This window comes from Littorina saxatilis, linkage group LG3, assembly GCF_037325665.1.
Source record: "Littorina saxatilis isolate snail1 linkage group LG3, US_GU_Lsax_2.0, whole genome shotgun sequence".
Classification (NCBI taxonomy): Eukaryota; Metazoa; Mollusca; class Gastropoda; order Littorinimorpha; family Littorinidae; genus Littorina; species Littorina saxatilis.
This window is the reverse complement of record NC_090247.1, coordinates 65,713,496-65,740,976: the sequence shown is the minus strand read 5'-3', so window position 1 is coordinate 65,740,976 and position 27,481 is coordinate 65,713,496. Positions and strand designations below refer to the sequence as shown.

Sequence of the window (27,481 nt, the reverse complement as noted above, 5' to 3'; positions counted from 1 at the left end):
AATTGCATTTTCATATATATTTTTTTGTTTTTAAATTTAGGTGTCTTTGTTTTTGAAGTGGGGAAGCAATAAAGAGGTTGTCAATATCAAAAGTGATACCGACGGAAATGCCGTCGATATCACTTTTGCAATGAGCTCAGTATTGCCCAATAGACCAATGGAAATCTACGTAACATATGAAGTAGCAATATTAGACTATATGTCCATCCCTTTTGAGATGTTATGACATAGTTGGGTTTTGTGTGTGTTTGTTTAAACAGATTTTGGTTGGTCTTGAAGTGGAGGTTCTACAGTATTAATTTAATGTTACTTTTCTATTTTTTAAGTGGAGATGGTTGCGTTTAGTATTATTTTCCGAGAAACGACAGACAGCCAGCCAGCCAGACACCCAGACACACGCACACACACACGCACACACACACACATACACTCACACACACACACACACACACACACACACACACACACACACGCACACACACACACACACACGCACACACACACACACATACACACGCACACACACACTCACACACACACACACACACACACACTCACACACACACACACACACACACACACACACACACACACACACACACACACACACACACACACACACACACACACACACACACACACACGTTTAGCCTTTCCCGAACACTCACATGAAGATTGATCGAACTGTCAACGCGCCGCAAACGGACACACATTTCTGTCAACTTTCATAATTATGTCTTCGTCAAAATCTCACCTCATCGGCGTCCAGTGTTCCCGTGTTGGTCACTGCGAATGACCCGTGCAAAGGAAAACCACCAACAATGGATTCCGGGTGCTTCAGGTCAGAATACTGAAACGTGGTGTAGGACAGCCCGTAGCCAAACGGGTAGAGCGGCTCCCCGTCAAAGTAGCGGTACGTTCTTCGCTGCATCGAGTAGTCCGTCATGGGTGGCAACTGAAAATAAGTAAATAAATAACAAATGCAAAGTTAAAAAAAATCTTATCAACTTACTCATTATTTGCTCAATGATCTGTTCGGTGATTGACAGTGAGTAACTACCCATAGGAGGCAACTGCAAGATGTACTAACGAAGAATAAAAAATATGACTAATAATCTTAAACTAAGTGGAGAAAAACTTTTTTCATATTTTTAGCTACTGTTTCGACATGGATAAAATGTAAAAGAGCCTTCAGCTGTGGTATAAAACACTTCTTCTTCTTCTTCTTTGCTTGTTCTTTGAGAGGTCAGTAAATAAGATACAAAAGAAAAACAAACAACAAATGTAAAGAAGAACCTGTGAGGCGAGCAGAGGCCATGTGTAAGGCAGTCTCCCGGCAGGCACTGCGCCAGTGACGTCATTGAGTAGCACGTGACGTAGTGCATCTCCGGTGACCTGGGCCGGGAAGAAGCATTCCAAGATGGCGGACACACGTGGTTCCTGGTCGGCGAAGGAGATGTTGATAGGCCCGGCGTTGAACAGCACCAGTATAATCGGTTTGGATGGATCAGCTTTGAAACAAGAATGATAACAAGCTTTAGTTTCCCTTCTTCTAAAAAAAATGTACACACGATATTACATTGATGTTGAATGGAGATGCCATCATGTACATGTGTTTATATCATTATATGCAGCAAACACATATTTCAACTGCACACACATATAAATACTTAAAATTAAGTTAAGAGAAGTGTTGTACATTAATAAATCTTATGTCCATCAGAGATAGGTCAACATACATACAATTTGTAAACATATTGGGAAAAAAAGAAGAAACAAGTCGCGTAAGGCAAAATTACTACATTTAGTCAAGCTGTGGAACTCACAGAATGAAACTGAACGCACTGCATTTTTTCACAATGACCGTAGTCCGTCGCTAGTGCAAAAGGCAGTGAAAGTGACGAGCCTGTTCAGCGCAGTAGCGGTTGCGCTGTGCTGCATAGCACGCTTTACTGTACCTCTCTTCGTTTTAACTTTCTGAGCGTGTTTTTAATCCAAACATATCATATCTATATGTTTTTGGAATCAGGAACCGACAAGAAATAAGATGAAATTGTTTTTAAAACGATTTCGGAAATTGAATTTTAATCATAATGTTTATATTTTTAATTTTCAGAGCTTGTTTTTAATCCGAATATAGCATGTTTATATGTTTTTGGAATCAGAACATAATGAAGAATAAAATAAAAGTAATTTTGGATCGTTTTATAAAAAATAATTTTAATTACAATTTTCAGATTTTTAATGACCAAAGTCATAAATTAATTTTCAAGCCTCCATGCTGAAATGCAATACCGAAGTCCGGCCTTCGTCGAAGATTGCTTGGCCAAAATTTCAATCAATTTGAATGAAAAATGAAGGTGTGACAGTGCCGCCTCAACTAAAGCCAGATATGACGTCATCAAAGGTATTTATCGAAAAAAAAAATTCCGGGGATATTCCCAGGAACTGTCATGTCAAATTTCATAAAGATCGGTCCGGTAGTTTAGTCTGTATCGCTCTACACACACACACGCACAGACAGACACAGACACACACACACACACACACACACACACACACACACACGCACACACACACACACACACACACACACACACACACACACACACACACACACACACACACACGCACACACACATACACCACGACCCTCGTCTCGATTCCCCCTATATGTTAAAACATTTAGTCAAAACTTGACTAAATGTAAAACAAGTCGCGTAAGGCGAAAATACAATATTTAGTCAAGTAGCTGTCGAACTCACAGAATGAAACTGAACGCAATGCCATTTTACTCGTAGCATCGTCAGGCCACCGCTCATAGCAAAGGCAGTGAAATTGACAAGAAGAGCGGGGTAGTAGTTGCGCTAAGAAGGATAGCACGCTTTTCTGTACCTCTCTTTGTTTTAACTTTCTGAGCGTGTTTTTAATCCAAACATATCATATCTATATGTTTTTGGAATCAGGAACCGACAAGGAATAAGATGAAAGTGTTTTTTAATTGATTTCGACAATTTAATTTTGATAATAATTTTTATATATTTAATTTTCAGAGCTTGTTTTTAATCCGAATATAACATATTTATATGTTTTTGGAATCAGCAAATGATGGAGAATAAGATAAACGTAAATTTGGATCGTTTTATAAATTTTTAATTTTTTTTACAATTTTCAGATTTTTAATGACCAAAGTCATTAATTAATTTTTAAGCCACCAAGCTGAAATGCAATACCGAAGTCCGGGCTTCGTCGAAGATTACTTGACCAAAATTTCAACCAATTTGGTTGAAAAATGAGGGCGTGACAGTGCCGCCTCAACTTTCACGAAAAGCCGGATATGACGTCATCAAAGACATTTATCCAAAAAATGAAAAAAACGTTCGGGGATTTCATACCCAGGAACTCTCATGTCAAATTTCATAAAGATCGGTCCAGTAGTTTAGTCTGAATCGCTCTACACACACACACACACGCACACACGCACACACACACACACATACACCACGACCCTCGTTTCGATTCCCCCTCGATGTTAAAACATTTAGTCAAAACTTGACTAAATGTAAAAAGAAGAAAAAAGCTTTAGTTTCCTTATTGTTAATTGTTTTGGGTTAAAAATCCAACAACAAAAACACCAGCAACAGTAACAACAACAACAACAACAATATATCAGCTGTTCATGCAAATCGATATCACAGGTCCCTACTTATTTTCATATAACATTCAGCAACCGAATTACCCCCCACCCCCCTTAAACGTCCACACACGCACTTACACAACAGTATGCGTAACATTTTCTTCGGGGAGAAAACAAGTAGCTTGCTTACTCGAATCACGCAAGAACTGAAGGGTATTAGCATTATTTGAACTTGACAGCACCTCAGAAGACTTTTTGTATGTAGATTTCATTACATAACCACACTTAATATATAAGCATAGCGTGTTGTGTGATCCCAAGTTTATCTTTTGTATCATATGCTACCCTGTGTTATCTTAATAAACTCATGTTTAAAGGACCAGACCACGCTGTTTTAAAGGTTATTAGAACCACTAACCGATGACTGAAGGTTAGAGAAATGCACCTAAAGATTCCAAAAATGTAAAGAAATTCACCGATTCGTAGCTTTATCATTGTGATTTAATTAAAAACGTTCCGCCAAATTCGTCTGCTAAACGAGACTTCGAAATGGCCGCCAGTAGACGAGAACCGGCTGTGACGTCATTTCGTGTACAGCTTAGGCTCAAGTGGGCGTTTGCCTACATCGAGCATCAACAACACGCCGAAGGAATGCGCACGGCTGCTGATAGCTATGAAGTGTAGAAAAAAGGTTCAGGCATCAGTTGTCACCTTTTTCCGATGGGCTTACAACTTCTGCAGCAAGACTGATTAACTGGAAACGGCCAACACGATGTGCTGTGTTTCGCGACACTTTCTTCCAATGTGAACGCAGTTAAGCCGGCAAGAAAACCTGACACACACAAAACAGCTGTTGCCTGACGCAGTTCCAGTTCCGACAATTGTTGACCACTCACAGGAGGTCAGAAACCGGATACCAATGTCATCAGAACGATCTGCTTTCACTAAACGCAGACGAAAGGAAGTGAGTACATGTATACTGAATGTGTTCTGTGAGGGATAGGGGTTCAGTGTCACAGGGCGTTTTTGTCAGACTGACAGTATTTGTAGTGGAATGGCATCTGTTCCTAATTTTAAGCACATGTGTTAAGATTACAGATTAAAACATATATCTGTTACTACATGTCCGTCCCCATGCACCCACCTTAAAGTTCCCTCTCTCTCTCCCTCTTTTACACTCACCTGGGTAATCGATGAGTCTCAGGTTTAATCAGTGTCCGTCCATATACACATAGACATTCACACAAACACACATACGTTGTTATAGTTGTTATCTTTTAATTCAGTGTTGTATTAAATGGATAAAGAAATCGTTAATACAGCAAGCTTGCATGAATAATTTGCTGTTGTCCTTTTTTTCAGATCAGGTTCTGTAATACAGTAATTATAATTAATACAAGTACAAATTCATGTTTGCAGTCATACTCATAGTGTGTGAGTGTGTGTGTGTGTGTGTGTGTGTGTGTGTGTGTGTGTGTGTGTGTGTGTGTGTGTGTGTGTGTGTGAAAAGCACTTTGATACTTAAAACATCTGTGTTATTTGATTTTATTACAAAACTGCAGTCAGAATATTAAGCAGACCTATTCCAACAATACATTTTGATCAGCAGTAAATGTAATGTCAAATTATGAACAACAATCATGTGAGCAGATATATCTAACAGAAACAAATAGTCTAGCAAAATAATACAACCAAGTACATGTTCGGACATCATCATCCACATCAAAACATTGATTGTAGGAAGAGCACAACTCTGTGTTATTACCACTGCTTCAGTCAAACTGCCAGTTCAACTTTATCTCTGTGGTTTTTTTTTCTCTCAGAGTAACATGGGAAAAAAACCTTTAAAAAACTTGCATGCTACAGAGCTGGATTGTTTCTAGTGATCATGCAGCATGATTTATCCGCATAGAAAACTACTGAAACACCTAAACAGAAATAACAATGTCTACAGAAAAAAATCCACTGTTTGATTGCTGTCTGTAGTACTCCTCTTGCTAACAGTGGCATTAAAATAATTAAAACTAAGCTATGCTCTCTTGGGGGGGGGGGGGGGGGAAGTGCTCTAAGTACTTTTTGTGTCTACATAGGCAAAAGAAAACTATGCAATGTTTCAGATTTCCTGACCCACCCTATGTTTTTCCTCCTTATCCTGGACTATTTTGGACTCTTACAAAAACTTGTGTACTTCAAAAATGACAAATCTTAATTTTGCAGGCTTACAAGGAAATTGACTCTTCTCTTACAACCAGAATACACCATGATTTCAAGCAAATAAAAAAACTACATGCACCTGAGAAAAAAACACTTTAATTCAAGAAGTTAGACCTCCTAACCCCAGCTTTTCAATTCAATTCAATACGTTGTTGATGTTGATTATGGAGCTTAACGTCCTCCCAGGTAACTAGGGACCTATATTGGGACATGATTTTTTATACAATGTTAAAAGTGTAGGGTGTAATGGGGGGGAGGGGGACTGGAGGGTGACGGGGTGTAGTCGCTAATAAATTTAAAGGTGCGTTTATTATCTAATATACCAGACATTTTGTTTTGGCTGGTGTACAGAATAACATCACATAAAATCGCACTCGCAAAACATACAAAACACATAAAATGTACACATCAGTACACACATAACCCAAACCACACATATCCATACCAGCACCATCACACACAATATCCACATACATACTCTAATTTGTACATTATAAAAATAAATACATTATGATTAATATCATTACTAGTCAACTTAAATTAAGGCTCAAAATAGGTCTTAAGATGGATGTTATTTAGTGTAATGAAGAGATTATAAAAACCAAAAAAAGCTATGAGAAAGAAAAGTATGAAAGAATTATGCCCATTCTCCAGTGAAAGTTCTGCTGATTGTGGTAACTTTTTTTTCTGTCTAAAACAGGCATCAGGTTAACTGAACGAGCTGTTTGAGGGGGTGGTGATCCTAACACTGGCCTATGGCAACACTGGCCTATGGCAGCTACAACAAAGCTCTGCATACACAGCAAGACTACAATGCAACAGTGCCCAGACTTTGACTGCTACAGCTAGACCAGTTGACAAAGCTCAAGTTGTCACCAAGCAGGACGCCCCAACTGGCGACCAACTATATAGACTGAGGCTGCCTATCTCCAAATCTGACAAAGCAAGAATTGTTACGCAAGCTCCACATTTCTGTTTGCAGTTTAAGCCGACCTTAAGTATGCAATGGTTATGCACATCCCCCCCCCCCCACACACACACCCCGCAGTTGAGAGTTGTAATGTACCTTTTATTTATCTTACATACATTTGAAGCCTGTGTAGCTCTGTGACAGAAAGAGGTCTCTGATGGCAGCGACCAGACAGGCAGGAAGAACTTTCCTGTTCTTTCGGAAAGTCAGTGAGTGTGCAACTTGTCAGTATGTTCTGAACACATCAAAACATTTTCTTTAATTTAAGCTACATAATATCATGTGGATGCACTGATTGGGTGTAAATAATAACAGCAATTGGTACAGTCAATTCACTAAATGTGCAACAAAACCCTAATCATCAGACATTTTACAACAGCAAACTTCAACAGTCCTTTTACTTTCCTGAATGTCATTATTATTTATTAAAACATGCATCTAGAGCAACATACATATAAATCTTCTTTTATTAAAGTTCACCTGAAATTCAGGCTGCTTTCCCATGCAAAGTACAAATGCAAGTGTCCATAAACCAGGGTTTAATACATGTAGTATGTGAGTGAGTTCTGATGAAAAAGTGATTGTGTTGTAATATTGGTTATTACTGAGTGTTGATGTTACAATGATTACATTATAAAAACAACAACAACAGAACAATGTGAAGAGCAAACTTCTTCTGTGGGCATGCAAGTGAGTTAATCTTGTGTGTGTGTGAAACTATATTTGACTGAGTGTCACATTTAAATGACAACAGTTTTCTTGATAGCCTTTAAAAACAACAACAAATACATATACATTTAAAAATCAAACAAATATAGGCACCTCAAAAAAAGTTGTATGTACACCTTCGTGGCTGGTGATGCATTCTTGCTCCCCTGCAAGTTTTCATTCTACAATGTACCTCAGGCTTGCTTCCTCTCTCTCTCAAATCTGCCCCTCCCACACAATACAACAGGTACAGTGGCCACTCTGACACCAGTCTCTGAAATAATCAAGAACAGTTAAAACTGCGATGAGCTGTTGTTCTTTTACTCGTGAATGCAATGCATGAACACTTAAACAATATCCCACTTATTCGCGAGTGCGTTGACAAGGCGAGAGTGAAAAAATAGCACAGACTCGAAAGCAGACGATAAGTTCAGCACAGAGAGCGGGCGTGTTTACCTTTGATCGCTGAGACAAACAGAGTCGCAATTTTCATCGTCACTGTCTTTTCACTACTGCTGGAAGTGGCCTCCGCTCCTCATCTTTCATGCTTGATTCGAGGAGAGAAACTGGTAGTTCGAACATGTACGGTTCAATTTCGTCTGCAGTCACGCTTGTTGCCATGTTGGTAAACGGCATCTTCACACTGTGTGACGTCACGGATAATTTATTCATAAGCCAGTCTCGCGAAGATCACGCGGCACAATGGCGGGTCGTTTTGGAGAAGAAATCCGTCGCTTCGGTCACAAAATTCGTCGGATTACGGCCTTACAAGATTCCGAAGTAAACCAAACATTGTTGAAGACGGTAAGAAAGTGGTTTTCTAACTAACTGCAAACATCGGGAAGTGTTCGGTCGCGCAGGAACACGATTCGAAGCGTTTTTGACGCTAAAACAGCATGGTCTGGACCTTTAAACCAAGCAAGAACTGACCCCAATTCCAATGGGGACACTTGATAATACTTACTGTTGTTGATAACATCCTGTAGAAGTTGTCTTTGCTGTCCCGGAAGGTCTGTGTTCGGCCTGTCGTTACCTTCTGATTCTACTGCTTGGCCTGTTAGAGCACACACGATCAATTAAATCAAAATAATGTATAGATGCAAAATAATAACGCAGTTCTCATTGTAAGATACCTAGGGTAGGGTGGAAGAATGCGGCTAAAAAAAGATGATTTTAACGACGGGCGCACAGTGGCTTAGTGGATAAGCTATATATAAGACGCCGGCCTCCCATACGGAAGGGTGAGTGTCCAGATCCCTACTGTACGTGGTGGGTTATGGGTGGAGATTTTCCAGGTCAACGTATGTGTAAACCTGATCTTGCAATATCCTTCCAATTGCACAAGACAGGTAACAGGAAACATTGTTGCTGAATGCATTAATTTGAGCATCATTTAAAAAGTAAAAGGAGATCCCCAGAATGTCTGAAATGTCGATCACGACTGAAATCGATCTAATCAACCCACTGTTTCTGACAATAATTTATAGACATTTTGACGAACAGGTCAAATAATATTACTCAGACACGTAGCTGTAAACGTGTCTTACATTCCTGCTAGCTTTCCACTGGCAGGAAGTGACCTGCATTCACCAGCAATGAGAGTATAAAATAATGAGAAAGAAAAAACAAAAACAACTGAAACCATGTGATACAAGAGATTAATGCTAGAACTAAAACGTCAATATATAATCAATCGTAACTATTAACAGCTATTGTGTCAGCATAAAACAAAGATTAGTGCATTTCTTGCTCACTATAAAAACAAAAAAACAAAAATAAGTTGTTGGAACGTTTGTTATTGACAAAATACGTTACAGTCCCTTGCTCACCAGTTCCAAGAAAGACGAAAATGATGTCACTGTCAGCAACAGCCACCTGGACAGACGGAGCGTTGTAGTGGGCACACAGCGTTCCGTCCTCACATCCATGAGCAACGATGGACACGTCTGCCACAGGCTCCAGACCTTTCAGGGGCGTGACGATCTCACCGTCAGGGATGTTGGGAGCGTAGTCACCCAGCAGCTGAGTGGCGTTGTCAACAAACGGCCCGACTAGCTGTGTGGGAGGGAGGACGTATAAACCCCAATTCAAACGATGCTTCCAACTCAGATTAGTGATTTGGGGAGTCCTGATTCGAACGTTAAGAAACTATAAGCACAATGTAATAAGAAAAAAATGAATTGTAGGTTATTGGAATGTTCAATTATTGCCAAAACAAACGCTAGAAAAACAGAAAAGTCTCAGTTTATTTTTATTCTGAAGTTTGGAACGTTAGCAGCCTATCTGTTTTTCGATTAGAGCACAACATAGTTGACTGGTGTAAGAACGTTAGAGTTAAACCGTAGACACCACGTACTTAAGTAGCGAGAATATCGTTTTGAAATGACAGCAAAGACTAAAAGCTAAGTACAATGAAATTAGCATTGATGAAGACCACTGTGTCGAAATGACAATATAAGTTGTGTTTTACGACAACAAATAGACTAAAACACTATTATAAATGCAGACCCATAGGCTTACGATTATTTAAAAAAAATTGCAATACAATGGGAAAGACCAATACCATTATGTTACGATACCAAATAGACTAAAACACTGCATGCAATCTTCCAAGCTGAAGGGTATTGATTAACAGGTAAAAAAAAACCACCTCAAACATTATCAAGTAAAATATTGACGACAGACAAGAAGCAAACATCACAAAATATGGAACAAAAGTTGTCCAACTTTATTAAGGAGCATGTGCACACACATTAAGAGAAAAGGTACACTTGAAATGATAGACATATCAATGCCATCAAATTCAACTGTCACTGTCGGAGTGAAACCTTGGTTATTTATTATCGTTGAGTCCCATTCAACCACAAGGAGTAACTTCGAGGACTAAAGTGCATGCATGTTCGTAATAAGCTTACCCCCCAAATCCCGTATTTCGTTGGATTCAGAGGCAGAACACCGTTGTTCTTGAGCAGGACGAAGGATTTCATGGCTGCCTCCAAAGCCAAGGCCTTGTGTTCGGGAGTCTCCACATCCGCGTTGCTCAGCTTGCTGTAGGGGTTCATTTCCGGTGGGTCAAACTCGCCCAGCCTCATTCTGGTGTAGAACAATGGCCGGACTCTTTCACGTAAAGTGTCTTCTGTGACCTTGCCTTGCTTCACTGCCTCAACTTAAAGAAGAACAGTCGTATTATTTAAGGCCGAAATGCACACTGTCAAGTGGGAGCGTAAGTGATAGGAAACTTGCAAACGAGTTTCATCCACGATTTTAAGATAAGTTCATTAGTTGTATCATGTTTGTCTGTCTGACTACTTAAACGATCACTGAGCTGACGTGCTAGTAAATGTAACGTGTTTTTTTTGTGGTCAATATTTAAACGTTCCAAAACCTACAATTTTTGTTTTTGATTCTGAATTTTGGAACGTTAGCATTCTGTTTTTGTATTTATGTCAATTGTTTTAGTTGGTACTTTAGGTTTTTGTCAGGTAGATTTGGGGCGTTTCTTTGCTTTGGCGGCGGTAAATGTCACTTCTTTTAGATACATCTTTGATCAGAGATGACATAGACTGTTTGAATAAAATGACACGGGAATGAATGTTTTAGTTGGGGTACAAAAATGGGTACACTAATTTTTGGGCACAATTTAGATGAATTACCTAAATATGAAAACACAGGTTTATTTAAGTTGCTCTTCTCCAGGTTACAGCCAGCATTAACACTGCCAGCTGCGGCGTCGATGCTGTTGTTGAAGTAGTTGTGGCCACTGATGAGGTCTTCGATGGCGCCTGCGTCACTGATGACGTAACCTTGGAGGCTCATTTCGTTTCGTGCAAAACACGTTAGTAACTCTGGGTTGGCACAGGCCGGGACACCGTTGACTCTGCGAAGAAACAGAAAACACGAAAATTGAAAGAAAACACAACAACAATAGCAAAAGAAAGAAAAGATAACAAAACAGGCTATTGTGTGGGTGTCAGGGCATACGTGACAGTCTGGAGTGCTTTGCATGTTTTTATTTCTTATGTTTTTATTTTGTGTTTGTTTTCATAAGTATGGTTTATGAACCATGTTTTATGGTTGTTTGAGAGCAGCCAAACCACATATCCATCCATTGTTTCATTGTATGGCCATGTAAATGCTTGTATAACTGTGTTTTAATTTTAAATGTGTCAAGCGCAAAGAGCATAATTGTAAAGTTATGATGTTGCGCTATATAAATGCTCATTTATTATTATTATTATTATTAATACATTATCTAATATCTTATGTCTTAGTGAATGGAACATGTGTACACAAAAGAAGGTAACACTCAAGAACAGTGTCCCAAATTCAAGGAAGTTATTGAACGGTATCAAACTTTGTAGACGGAGAAAACCGTTACAGTGTTGAAACCGAGACACATTCGTGATTACAACAAATAATGTTAACCTTCAGGGCTCCCCACGGACGCCCGTCCTAGAGGCTCCCTTTGTAACACGAGAAAATTACTCCCACGAGATTTTTACTCCGGAGTAAACATTTCGTACGAAAAAGTTACTCCCTTTACGAAAAAAAGCACTCCCCCATTGCACGAGAAAATTACTCCCCAAGACAGGTGAGTTCCGAGTAAACATTTCGTACACAAATGTTACTCCCCTGACGAATAAATAACGAATAAATTACTTCACCCCCAACACGAGCAATTTAACCTCCCATGCCAGGTGTACGAAATTTGTACTCCCTTGTCCCCTGTTAGTCTTGGTGGTGGAAGCGGTGGAAGGAGGGTAGCGCGACATTCGTGTGCGCGAGATCACTTATTGGCATTATCCCTTCGCCCGCATCCCATTTTTGCGTACGATATTTTTACTGGAAGTAAAATAAAATGGGGGGTAAAAATTTCGTGGAGGGAGTAATTTTTTCGTGCCTTGGGGAGTTCTTTTCTCGTACGAAAAGTGTACTCGGAGTAAGAATTTCGTACGAAATATTTACTCCAGAGTAAATTTTTCGTGGAGTAAAAATTTCGTGTTACACCCGCGGGATCCCCGCTTTTAGTGTTTAGATGGTCCATGGAACCCCTAAGCGGAGTTTTAGAGAGTCCCAATTAAGAGTGCTGGATCCCAAACCCCCTGTTTACATATATAACGCATTGTGATCGGGAAAAATGTAATATGTATAATCATGTGATATGAAGTGGTTTTTTTTAATGTTATCACCAAACGATTCGAAGAGGACACAAACAAGGTTAAGTTTATGGGATGTTTAAGTAAAGGCAAAGCAAATCATTCACATTGTTTCGTTTTGTCTTTAATGAAAAGTTCCATGAGCTTATCTTACTTGCTTTCTTACTCTGCTACAACCACAAGACCATTATATTAAGAAACTTGAATCTGAAATATTGGACATAAACAAACACATAGGGAACCATTTAATTATTTTGGTGTGTAAATCATTGCAGAAAAAATCTTGCTCACTTGTTATAGCTGCACATGATGCTGTAGGCACCGACTTCCAGGCATGCTTGGAATGCAGGCATGAACGTCATCCTCAGGTCTCTTTCGGAGACCTAGTTTGTCAACGGAAAAGTGAAGCATTATGTATGATTAAACATTGACATTTCCTAATTTGAGCCATGTGACGTCATGGTACGACAAAAACTAATATTATAGGCGGCTAGCCGAGACTAGAAAAGAGTGCGTGTTTGTGTCCGTTCAATCGTAAAACAATAAAATAAATTCTCACTAAAAATCGATCGATACATAAATGTTATTTGCATTTTTGACCCAAATTTGTCATTTTACACAGATCTCAACAGTCACTATTCACCTGGAATGTCTCGATCTGTGTAAAATGTCATATTTGGGTAAACTATACAAATGCAGTATAATATTTGATGACTGATTTCATGGAAATTGAAGTTGACGTGTAGAGTTTCCTCCTTCTTCTTTGCTCCTTAGCGTTACCAAGCTACAGCATTGAAAATTAAGGGTCCAATTTCCGTTTGTTTTTTTAACATGTGTATATATGTTTGTTGTTGCTCACTTACCACTGCATCAAATGAAGTCCTGAGTACAGGATTGTTGTCAGGGCCACCGTAGGCGTCAAAGTGTTTGCACCCAGCGCTAGCACGGACGTAGCGCAGGTCGTTGCCTTGGAGACCCTTGACGAAGGCTGCAGTGAGCATACTGGTCAGGTAAGGATCCTCCCCGTACGTTTCCTGAAGGTACATGATTACAAATGCACTTTAGCAAAAGAAGTGTTTATCCTACATACGTCAGAGAGACACCCGTGAGATAATAATCGTTCAAATCACACGTGTGTATATCATGTAAATGAGGTCATGTCAAGCAAGTCTGGCAGGGACCTGTTTTTCCACTGCCGCCTATGAAGCCAAAGTCACCGAGACAAACGTCATTATAGAAAAAAAATTGCGCTCCCTAATTACCCTCGATGAATCTTTAGAACTAACACGTCACGCCACACTTTCAGAGTGACCTTTCTTTGCTTTGACGTAATAGATTGCTCGAGGCTTTAGAAGAGATCGAGGTTCCAAAACAAGCGTCTTCAATTTAGCTGCTTCGACTGCAAGACATTTTCAGTAAAATACACGTAAGTACAGTATGTAGGATAAACAGAATACTACATGGCTTGCTGTGTCGTACCCGATTTACACTCGTTGCTTTTTCAAATAGTGAACAGCTCGCTTTCGCTCGCAGTTCAATATTAAAAAAAAAAACTCGTGTAAATCTGGTACGACACAGCAAGCCATGTAGTATTCTCTATGTATCTACTGAATACATTTGTAAATGTCGAGACGAAGGAATGAAAAGCTTAAAGTGTAACTAAACAGACATTTTGAAGTGTCAGCTTTACTGAATTGCTTTATGTTTTGTCCAAGTATAGACCTGTAGAAGCGATACTGGACGATTTTTCCAACGTTTACTGTGTTTTCTGATTTACTACGATTTTTTAAAAGTGTTGAACCCATTTCAGATTTACCTGATTATCTGTTCTTGATTTGATACTTCCAAAGAACAAGTGGTACTTTGAGTTCCGGTTTTATGTTTTAACCAATCAGAATTTGGTTCCTAAATAAAATCGTCTGCTGCCTGTCCCAGCAGAGTCGGCAACAAGCACTGCTTGCCACATGTGTGATGTTACCAACAGAAATAGCCATAAATTGGGCAAGGTAGCAATGTAAATGAATTGGATCTAACTAATGTGCTTGTACTGCATCTCTGGCCTTTGAATTCACTCCAAATGTACTGGCTCAGCGTGAGAGGCAACATCCTGTCGAAGTCGTAAGCACGAGGCTGACTGGGAGATTATTATTCGAAGAGCATGCTGAAACGGATTGTAAGTACAATATTTTACATGTTCTCGACATTTCTGTTGATCTTTCCTTACCTTTAATTGTTTCCTTGATTTAAAACCCTAGGGCTTGTATTTTCAGTTGTGATACCAAGCACGTATCTTTACCACAGTATCCGATCACTTCACACTTGAATTTTGGAATGATGAAGTGGAATTATTTCTGGATCTAATTTATTCCTTGTTCCCCCCCTCTCGATTCCTTTTTTCGCCACATATGTATTGTCGTGTGAGGGGGTAGATGCGTGTACTGGCTGATTTTTTTTTGATTTTTTACTTCGATCAGATACAGATGATTGGGAAAAAAAACTTGTCAAGGATTTCAGAATTTAATAGATCTGTTCGAAGTTTTTACGGGATGGGTCCTGTTAGCTCGGTAGCTCAGTTGGTAGAGCACTGGACTTGTGATCGGAAGGTCGCAGGTTCGAATTCGGGCCGGGACGGACACGGGTCAACTTCATGTGCAGACCCAGAGACGGAAGCCATGTCCCACCCCCGTGTCATCACAATGGCACGTAAAAGACCTTGGTCATTCTGCCATAAGTGCAGGTGGCTGAATACACCTAAACACGCAGACACCTGGGTAGCGCGACTCCGTTGCTGCTAGCTTTCCACTGGGAGGAAGCGACCCGAATTTCCCAGCGATGGGACAATAAAGTAATGAAAATGAAATGAAAAATGAAACAATACAGACTGAATGTGCCCAAGATGAACTTTTGATTAAACATACACACACAAATGAATCTCTTGAGTTTGTTATACGGCGAATGTCCAGTTTCCACCACCACGTCTGTGGTATGTTTTTATACTGTTTGATTGAATAGACTGACGTGCATTCTCTCGCAAATGTGCGCGCGTGTGTGTTTGTCTGTGCCTCAGACTTATTAATCAAAGATGATGTTGCACATTGCAGATCTATGCGACAGGAGCAAGTGGACAAGACAGCTACATTTGTCTGAGCGAAGATCCAACGGTAAGCTCTTTTAGCCGAAGACAGCGAGCCTGGGTGCATGCATGCAAGCTTCTATCATGTCCGTGTGAGTGCTGCAGGGCTATTAGACGACTTTTCATTATTCTTGATTTGGAGATCCATGCAGGGTATTAGAAAGTGCAGAATATACACGTTTGAACAAATACGATGTGTGTTTGCTCTGAAAAAAAGAAAAGACGCAACAAACAAACATTGTATTTGTTTAAAGTATCACAAATATTTATTACCTGTATCTGCATGTTTTGATAATGATGAAGGGTAAATTACTTTGACGTGTGCTTTTTTTTTTTTTAACCACACTGATAACGAATGATAGAAACACAGACACACTTAATAACATATCCACAGAAATTGTAACAATAAATGTAAGCTGAACAATGCCTGCAACACATTTCAGGCCTCAGAAGGAAGTAATTATGAGATTCAGACAGAGAGAGAAAGCCTAACACGAAACCAGTTGTGACATTTTTTATTTCATTATGTAATATTAAAAACACGACAACAACGTATTTCCTGTACTTAGTTTCGTGCAATTATGGATTGCAAAGTATGTCTAATTGAGTGGCATAAAGAGGCACTGTTGCATGAAAAACCAACTCGGATCTTGACTAGGATCAGGATTTTACATGGACACAACCTAGAATTTAACATCCTGGGGGGAGGGGGGTACTGCGCCTTTCACATCAAGATGTAAAGATCTAGACTATTTTAAATAATACTTATTAGAAGGGAACAAAATCAAACAAACTACAACAATCGTTCTGAGGGGAGAGAATTACCTCTTCCAAAGAAATTACCTCCCTTGCTTTTCTTGTCGTGACTTATGTAGAGTAAAGTGAATAGAAAGTGAATCGGTCAGTAACAAAAAAAACCCCAACATTTCTTAAGATCAATGAGGAGTCTTGAAGTATTTGTCAATGTTAATCTTGTATGCATAGCAAACAATATATTACGGATTGATAATTAAAGAAAATCGTCTCTTCTACAGGGTTGACCCCCCTAAAAAGGACACCCACAACCATGCAAATTACTTCTGCATCTGTTGAACCAATTATTTTATATATGGTATTCATTAACTTCAGTTTATGTTCTGCCTTTCCAGTAAGTGGCAATTTTGTAAATTGAATGGTCTGACTTTTGTGCAATTTTAATTTTTTTCTCCAAATTCGGGGGTCGACTAAACAGAACGAGTTTTGACATTGAGCGGTAGCCATTTTTACCTAATTTAAACCCTTCAGGCTTTTACATTTTTGATTATTTTGAATGTCTGAGTATGTAAAAACATCCCCTTCAACCCCCAGGCTATCGATGACCTGAAGAAAGCATGCAGTTACAGCTAGGTTCAGGGCAATCCTCAGACACGAAAGCGTTGGTGTCATTGGTGATGCAAAAGTTAGATAATTTAACCTACAAATTTGCCACTTTGTGAACTGCACATGCATAAAATCAAGTTTAAGTATGCTGAATATGAAGTTATCCAGTCAATTGGTGTAGAAGTTATAGCATTACTGTCAGTTAACAGTATTTAAAATCCTCTAAAGTAAAATCTGACATATTCGAAAGTTTTGCATAAACACCCAGACAATTTTTACGATACTCTCCTAAGCTTCTCCACTTCTCAGCCCTGTCTTGGAAATGAATTCGAATAAGGCAGTCAAAATAACTTAGTTTGGAGCACCCATCAATCAGAATAAGCATTAACTTTTGACACAGGAAATATCTTCTACCGAAAGCTCTCCTGGTTTTATTCTACATTTTTCCTGCATAATGGTAACAAATTTAATGATAAATCTAAACAATGAAGTGACTGTGGTAAGATGAACAAAGTTAAAAAAACAAAGGATTACTGTAAATGGTTTACGAATCGAAATCTAAACAAGTTTTAATGATAAGTAAAATTATAAAAAAATAAAATAAAAAAAAGCTAACGTCCTCGCATTTGTCCAAAATTATTCCATGTTTAACATGGGAACAGAGCTTGGGAACAGAAATTGGTCTAAAGAATTTTTAAAAAGGAGGGTTAGGGTAACCCTAACCCTCTTTGGACTATCTGTATGCAATGCCCGCTATAGGTGAAAGACTTTTGTGGAAGCCATGGAAGAATGCATCGCTGTTGTGCTGGTTCAGCTTGAGGTCCTGTCCTAGCAAATATCCTGCACACACAAAAACACGACTTTTTAAGCCACTTATGTTGCATTCCGTGACATAGCTTTGTTAAAACCGTGTGCCTGATAATAATGACAGATTTTGTTGATATACATTTGTTTTAAGACACCCCATATAATATTGTTTGACAATCTCTTTCAACATAGTTTACGAATCACCAATGTGTATACAAACGCAAATAACCCACAGGTCAATAAATTACTTTCCATGCAGAGAGAGAGAGAGAGAGAGAGAGAGAGAGAGAGAGAGAGAGAGAGAGAGAGAGAGAGAGAGAGAGAGAGAGAGAGAGAGAGAGAGAGAGAGAGAGAGAGAGAGAGAGAGAGAGATTAAAGCTAGAAAATGTGTGCTATATAAAACAAGGATAATCACTGTCAAATCTTTGCTTGTACCTGCATGGTGTTTACTGCGCTATATATACACAACCTGTTTTATTATTATTTTTTTTTTTTTTGGGGGGGGGGGATGTTTTGTGATGAGGGTTTTTTCAAAGCCTTTACTGCTTTAGTCATTGAATCCACCCGACTTCGATTTATTGTTCAGTGATGGGTAATTGTGTGACCAACTATGTAAGTTAGTGATTGTTCTGGCTTCATACAATGACATTGCATTAATTTTATAAGTGTATGTGTGTGTGTTTCAGGCAAAAGCTGATATTACAGTCCTAGTTGTATGCAGTACCTCTGCTTCTTCGTTCAGGAATCAAAGTATACAATTTAAACCGATTATTTTGTTCAATAATGTTCAGCTTACCATCCCGAAGAAGGCAGTAACGTGCCGAGATATTGATTATAGCAAGAGAGAGAGAGGGCAAGAGAGAGAGGCCAGAGAGAGAGAGAGAGAGAGGGCATCTATATTAACGTACCTAACCTGGTTACTGGTGTGTTTTCTTTTTATTTCAATAATGTAAATGTGTGACAACTTGCAGGGTACTTGATGTTCAGAGCAATTTTTCTGGCAAAAGACCTTTTATGGATCAAAGAAAACTTTTGTCATGGTGCACAAGTCAATCAATTTGGTTGATAAATAATTTGTGCTGCAGTTTCCCTGGTTCCAAAACGTAGTATGTATCACCACATGTCCTTAACTGTCATTGGCATCACATGATTCTCTGCAAGCAGTCTTTTGTGGAAATACGTCATTTAACACTTGCACTTATAGTAGGTGGCTGTGGAACGGTAGACATGCAACGCCAACGAACAACAAAAGACAAAGTGTGGAGTACACTCATTTTTCTTAACATACGCTAAGTTTCTTTGAGAATGCTCCAAGTGAAAATCAGGGGTTCCTAGGCCTGATATCACAATTAAACAGCTTCTTCTCAGAATTAGGAGGGAAAAAACTGTTATATGGCGAGATGTCGTGACAAGAACAGACAGCAGCAGCAGCAACAACAACATTGCTAAATCGTCGCTTTAACAAAATTTCATGTTTAGCATCGCAGACAAAGCACGGCTACTAATCCGACCAAAGCCACACTTCATGCACGATGGGCACATTGTTATGGCCAGCTTGTTAACGTGCGCATTGTGTATGTTTTACATAGAATTGAATGTGTTTGTCGTTGTGTCTGTCATCTATCCTAGTCGTTTGATTTAGAATAAAGCAAACTTATTACAATGACGATTTTCTTCGGTTTTTGATGAAGGATTGGCATCAAGACTTTCCTATTTTCCAACTCTGCCACCATACACTGGCCGTTCAGGTCTGCATGTCGACCACATGGTGTGTGATCAGATTTTTCGGACATGTTCACAATGCTTACATGACCACCAAATGGAAAATCAGTTGGTATTTGTTATGTTTTTGTGTTAGCACAATCTTCATACAAGTACACAGTGCCTTCATAAGAAAAAATGCTTCTAAGTCAAAATTCATACCCCCTTTTTCGTATTGCGTAAAATAAACCCATAAATTCTGGACATCATATTTTTATTTTTTTTCACAACAATGAAACCAAACTTTGGCATATGTTTTAGTAATATATTTACAATAAAACCTATGAGTTTGAAGGCTGCATCTTGTTTTGTTTATTTTTGAGAATTTTTTTGCAAACCCATGCAAATGGCCAGTTTATGGGGAGAGACTGGGGAGATAATGGCCAGTATAGAAAAGTTAATAAGTACCGTACTTTCCGGGTCATAAGGCGCGACTTTTTTCCTCGAGTTCGACCCCTGCGTCTTGTATAACGAAGCGCCTAATCCGTGTATGAAATACGAAAAAAATCAAAGAGACCGCTTGAGTACCAGTCAAACAACTTGTGATAATGCATGTTTCAGCTACTAGGTACTGCCCTGCCTTTGATCTGGCCGCACACACAGATTTCCACTCTGTTAAACTCGGTCACTGACCGGTCACTGACCCCGGTGCAGGAAGTGTTTCCTCTCTCAGATATGACAGGGGAACCACCTCTCACGGCAAAAACTGGGTCATTGACCCCTGGGAAGAAGGTCGTGTCTATAAACAAGGCCACCCAGCTATCACAATGCCTTTGATCTGGCCGCACACACAGAGCACACATATTTTCACTCAGTTAAAGTCGGTCACTGACCGGTCACTGACCCCGGTGCAGGAAGTGTTTCCTCTCTCAGATATGACAGGGGAACCACCTCTCATGGCAAAAACTGGGTCATTTTGGTGCGCCCTATCGGCCCCCTGCGTCCAATGGGTGACTGGATTACAATTTTTTTTTTAAAGAAGGGGGTGCGTCTTGTATAACGAAGCGCCTTGTCACCCGGAAAGTACGGTAAACTAATGTCAGAAGTAGGTATTTACCTTGTTTGCCTTCGCGTTCTTGATAGCCCGCTGCAGCATTTGTATCACTTCCCTTGACATTCAAAACGCCAATGTATTTCTGAAAGGAAAATAAAGATATTGACCGAAACATCACACAAGTGGTATATCATGCTAGGTTTTGTTTACAGTGCCTGTTCTACGACCACATCTGATTGTAATTTAAATAAAGAAAAACTGTATCCATTTATTACTTCTCTATTTGTGTGTGTTTGTGTGTGTGCAGGGGCGGATCACATCATTTTTAAGGGGGAGTTTCCAAATTTCTTTTAGGGATAATTTGACGACGCGAAGCGTTTAGTTGAAAACGCGAAGCGTTCAACCTCCTTGGGGGGGGGGGGGGGGGGGGGGGGGGGTCCGACAAATGTTGATAAAAACAAGGAAAATGGATCAATCTGAGCCAAGAAACATCCCCTAATACACCTTCCAAAAAAGTAAATATATTAAGAAGAAAAATTTGAATCGCAACAAGGACAATTGATCGATCTGGCGCAACCTGAGCAAACTAATTAGCCAACTTCTTTCCAAAATCGTCACTTAGAATACAAAGGCCGGCTCCTAAGTGGTCCGGAAACCCCGGAACCCCCCTCCGGATCCGCCCAGTGTGTGTGTGTGTGTGTGTGTGTGACCGATGACCTTCTCTAAATTCTAATCGTTGCGTTTGCATGGTAATAAAGTTTTAATACTGGATATGCCCATGAAAAAATATCATTTCTTGTTCATGTCATTGTGTGTGTGTGGCCAGGACAGTGACTTCTGCTTGCCTCAACGTCTTCAGAAAAGACACAAAATGCCAGCAGGCGTATGTTCTTGGAGCACTCAGTATGCCGTCATCTGCAAACAAATAAATACAAATTATTCAATTGTGTAAATAAAGAACAATCATTTTAATATTACAACAAAAAATTCATATAACTGTAGTCTTCACCAGAGACATCCACTACACTATCTTTAAATAAAACTGCCGTAAAAAATTGAAATACTATAAAACTTACCCCCACTCAGATCTATTTGGGATTATTCAAGTTTCAACCATGTAACGATACCGGTTTGGACAGATCTGCTAGTTTGCCGCTGAAACTGAAATCAAAGGCGATCTTCAGAACTATTTCTAATCTTGTATTTGTGATTAATATAAAATACTGATCTTCCCAATAGAAGCTGATGTGTATACACATGACCAGGACAAGGTATTTTGTTGCAGGGCATTTACGCAGACGTCACAGTTCAAAATATCGTTTTAGATCTGATTTTGTACAGCAGCCTGTGTGATTCAGAATCGTCTGCCCTTTTTCGGTTTAACATTTTATGGACGATTCCTATGAGACTGCTCAATCATAACTGATGACAAATTCAGAAACAGATGATGGTTTCAAGTAGGCTACAGTAATGATTCGTTAAAAATGTCAAGCCACTCGTCGATCATTCACACTCAAAGAACTTTGAAAGAACCCAAGCCAAATCTGCTCTGGTTCCGAGAAGCTTTTTCCAACTGAGACCCTAATTGTTACGCATCTGCCGCGAAAAGATAGACCACAAACAAGCGGCACTGTACCATGCTTTCGTTTATGTTGCTAAACAGATTAAATGTGCATTGTAAATGTGCTTACAGCAAAGAAATGCATCCTTACTTACCACAAAAATACTGGTACCACATTCATCGCACTTGTGTCTTCTTACCAAAACCTATCGATATGTTTGTTTACGATATATTGGTAATTACTAACCGTTAACTATTTTTCAAAAATCTGAAATGACTTTTAAGAATCAAAGAAAGATTCGCTAAAACGGTTGACTTCAGAAAATAAGCAATATTTTTCTGAACCATGAAATAAAAATCGAAAACTCCGTTTGATCTTTTATTTTGGTAGATTGATGACAACAGCCGGAACTGAAAGTACCAGAACCAAAAATTAAGGGCATTAATCAGGTAAACTAAGAAGATTGTCGTTCCTGGCGCGCACTTCACATGTCCGTCAAACAGTGTCCGAGTGAGAGAAAATTTTTTTTTTTTTCGCAGTTCGACAGTATATGAGGCCCTTCTTCATATCAAAGTGTAAAGGTTGCTGAACGATGTTTTTCCTTTTTGCTTGTTTAGTTACACTTTAACTGAACCACCTGTCATCAACATATCTAGGCAGATGCGTTTGAGTACAGATCCTTGTCATCAGGCTTGTTTATTGTATAACCCGTTATATGAGTGGAAGGGAGATTCATTCCACCACCACACTCAGCAAACATATTGGATTTAAATGGGGTATTGTCTGTACAGTGGAACCTACAACACAGGCATTCGCCAAAACACAATTAACAAAAGTAGTGTTCCCATATACAAATCGACAAAAAATCAGCAGAGGTAAAATGGAACGCGTTTTGCATGAAAGAACATTCCAGTATGTATCCAAAACAGTCAGATTCGTTTATCTATCGTAACAATTACGTTGTGGCATGCTGAGTGGTGGAGGTGTGATTCTTCTCGGAATTAAGCCACAGAAGGCGGGGTTTGGAACCGTTTCAGCGGGAAAGGAGACAAAAAACGGTACATTTCAATAACTCCACAACGCATTGTATAACGTTCAGAAGATGAACCGAAGTAAATGAGTGGAAGCCGAGCAAAGATGTGTTAGCTTCCCTTTTCGTGTATGGCTTCCTTCGTTTTAGGAATGCTGTATTTTTAGCCGTCATCACCGTCTTCGGGCCAAGGCAGCGATTCTTTCCTATGTTCACAATCACCTGGTTTCTCCCCCACCTGGAGTCCCTCATGATGTTGATGACGGGAGACGAGCAGGAGGCACCCGTGTGCCAGCCATAGTTGCCCTGCTTGACGAAGTCGTTGTGTTTGCCTCTCACCTCCACCCCTGTCGCCTCTGCCACCCGGAATAGCAGGTCAGTACTGTCAATATCAAGAGAGAGAAATTCAAGTGTATGCATGTTAATGTGGTATCACCCATCTGCACTCATGGCAGAATGACCGAGGCCTTGAACGTGCCATTGTGGTGACACGGGGGTGAGACATGGATACCGTCGCTGGGTCTGCACATACAGTTGACCCGTGTCCGTCCCGGCCCGGATTCGAACCCGCGACCTTAGGATCACAAGTCCAGTGCGCTACCACCTGAGTTAACCGGGCCCCCCGTCAACATCAATACATTCATATCTCTGTTGTTTATCCATCACCACCCTCACTGACATTGCGCACTACCTCACCCTAACAGTGTCCACAACTGAATACGAAAAGTGTGTTCAAAAGTGGAATACTTCCGTTAGAGCAGATCAGGCTAATGTGTTTTGAAAATGTCCACGTAGAAACTAGGATATTCTTATTCCACGTGGAAATCAGTGAAAATGTTCAGTAGCTGGCATGAGCCAGTACACCCGAAGGAAGGTGTCCGTAAAGTTATTACCTTTCTTTTTCTGACCTACCTAAATGAAGCAGCGAGCCCCAAAGCCTGAGGAAAGCCTGTAGCGTCGCCTGGAGCTTGTGACCTACCTGAAAGAAGCAGCGAGCCCCAAAGCCTGAGGAAAGCCTGTAGCGTCGCCTGGAGCTTGTGACCTACCTGAAAGAAGCAGCGAGCCCCAAAGCCTCGGGAAAGCCTGTAGCGTCGCCTGGAGCTTGTGACCTACCTGAAAGAAGCAGCGAGCCCCAAAGCCTTTTAAAAGCCAGTAGTGTCGCCTGGAGCTTGTGACCTACCTGAATGAAGCAGCGAGCCCCAATGCCTGAGGAAAGCCTGTCGCGTCGCCTGGAGCTTGTGACCTACCTGAATGAAGCAGCGAGCCCCAAAGCCTGAGGAAATCCTGTAGCGTCGCCCGGAGCCTGGACAGCACCTCTAAGACACTGAGTGTCCCACTGGTACGCTCCGATATCCAGTCTGGGAATGGCCGGACCAGGCCCTCCTGAAACATGCATGTTGGTCACTACATCATCATAGACTATTCGTCGAGCGGCCAAAGTAACAAAAGAAGCTACGAAAATGTACTTTAAGGCACCACTGTTCTATCTCATATAAAAGCTTTATTTTATAAAAGCGTAATGCATTTTCCCCGATTCGAATGAGACCGCATATCAAACCGAATCCTTCATAAGAGTATAGCTGGAAGCAATTGGTTATCAGTGTCATAGATAAGTAATCATGCATCAGCCTCATTTTGACCCGAGATGGCAGCTATAGGTGGTCAGTGACCCGGAACGAACAATTAGAAAGAGAGATCGATTAGTTATAGCCTGCGACTTTGTGACGGCAAAGGAACCCGATATTGAACTCAGCACAATAATTCCGGAAGAGAATATACTTATTTGATCTTTCTAGAGCTAGCGTATATCTGGCAACAAGAAAACGTAACAATTAAAACAGACTCAGATTTGGTTGTCTTGCAGGTACCTTTTCTTGAACATATAATGGAGGTTAAACACTGCTTTTTACATTTAGTCAAGTTTTGACTAAATGTTTTAACATAGAGGGGGGAATCGAGACGAGGGTCGTGGTGTATGTGTGTGTGTGTGTGTGTGTGTGTGTCTGTCTGTCTGTCTGTCTGTCTGTGTGTGTGTGTAGAGCGATTCAGACTAAACTACCGGGCCGATCTTTATGAAATTTGACATGAGAGTTCCTGGGTATGATATCCCCGGACGTTTTTTTCTTTTTTTCGATAAATACCTTTGATGACGTCATATCCGGCTTTTTGTAAAAGTTGAGGCCTTTTGCACTAGCGGCGGACTACGTTCAGTTTCATTCTGTGAGTTCCACAGCTTGACTAAAAGTAGTAATTTCGCCTTACGCGACTTGTTGTTTTGTTTTTTCAAACTAGTGTCTTGTGCCTGTGTAGATGAACTTATCCTTCTTGTATAATGATTAATATTGATTGTTGTTAATGCCCTCACCGAACCCGTTCTGTCCTCCTCCGTGAGACATCTGGTCTACAATCTCTTCCAGGGTCAGTCTCTTGATCAGATCGTCCAGCCGTTCGTCCCAGGAGAGATTGGGGTCACGGAACGGGTAGTCATCCTCATCACCATTCACTTTTCCTCCACACACAGCGTCCCGAACTCCAATGACCAATACAATCGTCAGAAGCAAGCTTCGTTTTGACATCTTGATCATTCTCTCAAGATTAATGTTTTACTGTCAGTACAACTCCGGGGTAATATGTTTTGTATAAGAGCACATGAGCCCTTATTCTTTTCCTGACCCAGATCTATTTCAAGCATGATGTCAGCACTTTTATACCTTCGATGTAGCATTAGGCAGCTTAATCTTGTTGATAAAGAAAGATGATATTCTTGCTGACAAAAATAGTAGGCCAAGTGTACATGTGTGTGTGTGTTTGTGTTTGAACATAGAGGAGATCATAAAGGGGGAATAACCGTTGGTGATTTTGACTAGGAGCAACAAACTTCAGTTCTGTAAACTTAACATCTTCTTTTTACATTCATTCAAGTATTGACTGAAAGATTTAACGAGGACGGAGAGCGAGATTTGTCTCCTTGGGTATGTGTATATGTCTGTGTGAGTGTCTGTGCAAAGTATGTATACAAAAACTGTCGAAGGGATTATTGTGAAAATGGACGTATCCCTTTTTGAGAGCATTTGCTTTTCCATACAGCATCAGTTTGATTTTCATTGTTTATTTGTTCAATTGTAGTAGTTTATCCAACAAAAACAAATTCATGAAACAAAAACATATTTTGTATATATAGTTATCACCATAACAGTGTTTAGAAGGAAACTAACTTTGGATAATCATTAGAAATTCTGAAATTGAGAGTGTCTCTTTAAAGAGACTTTCACAATCCCTTGCCTTTTACCCTTCACAAAGCAGACACTACAGTTGTGTCACCTGTTCTGTCCGTGAAGTGTATATTGCAACACACATCAGCATGTGGAAATACTGCATCGATATTACGGTCATACTGATATGGAGTCCTAGGCAAGAAACACTAAAAGTACGCTTGTATCTTGACCTAATACGTGGTTTGATGAAAAAAGCTTGACAGTATACGCGATCAAGTGTTTGTGTTAAATGCGCAAGTCATGAAGCCGACATTCCCTTTGTAATACACTTCAGCTCACAAACTGCACTGCCCGTGCATACACTGGGTATATACGCTTCCCTTTTTTTGCCACTTTATGCCCCCCCCCCCCCTCCTCCCCATTTTTTCTTTCTATTTGTATTTGATTTTGATCGCCATTTTGTTTACTTCTATAATGTTTTTCTTGGGATTTACTAATATAAGTTAAATACTTAATTACGGATCCTTAATGCCAGATATTGAATTTATGTAACGATATTAAAATTGAATAACATTTGTGACCCTCCACCACGGAATGAGTCGCATGTCACCTTTGCATGATTTTCATATTTTTACATTTTCCTAAAGAGTTTTTTTATGCTCTATGCAGTGGTAAAAACCGTTTTAGAAAAGAGCGACAATTGTTTGAGTTATAAGCCTGTGACTAAGGTGACCCTCACACTGTTACCAGACACTCCCCGGACTTATATTAAGCCTAGCGCAGAACCGCGCGAGGTGACATGCGACTCATTTCGTGGTGGAGGGTCACATTTTGTTTAAACAATATGCCTTCAGCCACTAGATGAAACAGTTGTCAGGTACACGCTGACATATTGGTTGAAATTGACACTAATCGGAAGAATATATGTTGTAGGG

At 40.0% G+C, this 27,481-nt stretch overlaps 1 protein-coding gene and 1 long non-coding RNA gene across 5 annotated transcripts in view; both read right to left on the bottom strand.

Annotated features, from left to right (window-relative positions):
- Window positions 1–25,988, bottom strand: part of LOC138962987 (uncharacterized) — a 30,384-nt gene extending 4,396 nt beyond the window's left edge. For both annotated transcript variants that reach the window (XM_070334959.1, XM_070334960.1), the window contains exons 1-11: window positions 25,697–25,988; window positions 24,579–24,714; window positions 23,554–23,713; window positions 13,549–13,719; window positions 12,977–13,068; window positions 11,183–11,406; window positions 10,445–10,695; window positions 9,359–9,584; window positions 8,494–8,583; window positions 1,297–1,511; window positions 755–955 (exon numbers count right to left, since the gene is read on the bottom strand). In XM_070334959.1, the coding sequence (XP_070191060.1) occupies window positions 755–955; window positions 1,297–1,511; window positions 8,494–8,583; window positions 9,359–9,584; window positions 10,445–10,695; window positions 11,183–11,406; window positions 12,977–13,068; window positions 13,549–13,719; window positions 23,554–23,713; window positions 24,579–24,714; window positions 25,697–25,916 (1,986 nt within the window). In that variant the 5' untranslated portion in view covers window positions 25,917–25,988. The remainder of the gene's footprint in view (window positions 1–754; window positions 956–1,296; window positions 1,512–8,493; window positions 8,584–9,358; window positions 9,585–10,444; window positions 10,696–11,182; window positions 11,407–12,976; window positions 13,069–13,548; window positions 13,720–23,553; window positions 23,714–24,578; window positions 24,715–25,696) is intronic.
- Window positions 14,526–23,233, bottom strand: LOC138962968 (uncharacterized). 3 transcript variants are annotated; one of them, XR_011454673.1, is made up of 4 exons: window positions 21,816–22,235; window positions 21,585–21,654; window positions 20,803–20,881; window positions 14,526–14,846 (listed from the first exon to the last, which is right to left on the bottom strand). It is a non-coding gene; the product is annotated as an uncharacterized lncRNA (long non-coding RNA). The 3 variants fall into 3 exon arrangements; XR_011454671.1 differs by lacking the exon at window positions 21,816–22,235 and adding an exon at window positions 22,456–23,233 and having other exon boundaries at window positions 14,528–14,846; XR_011454672.1 differs by lacking the exons at window positions 14,526–14,846; window positions 21,816–22,235 and adding exons at window positions 19,115–19,195; window positions 22,456–23,233.
- Window positions 25,989–27,481: the final 1,493 nt, after the last annotated feature.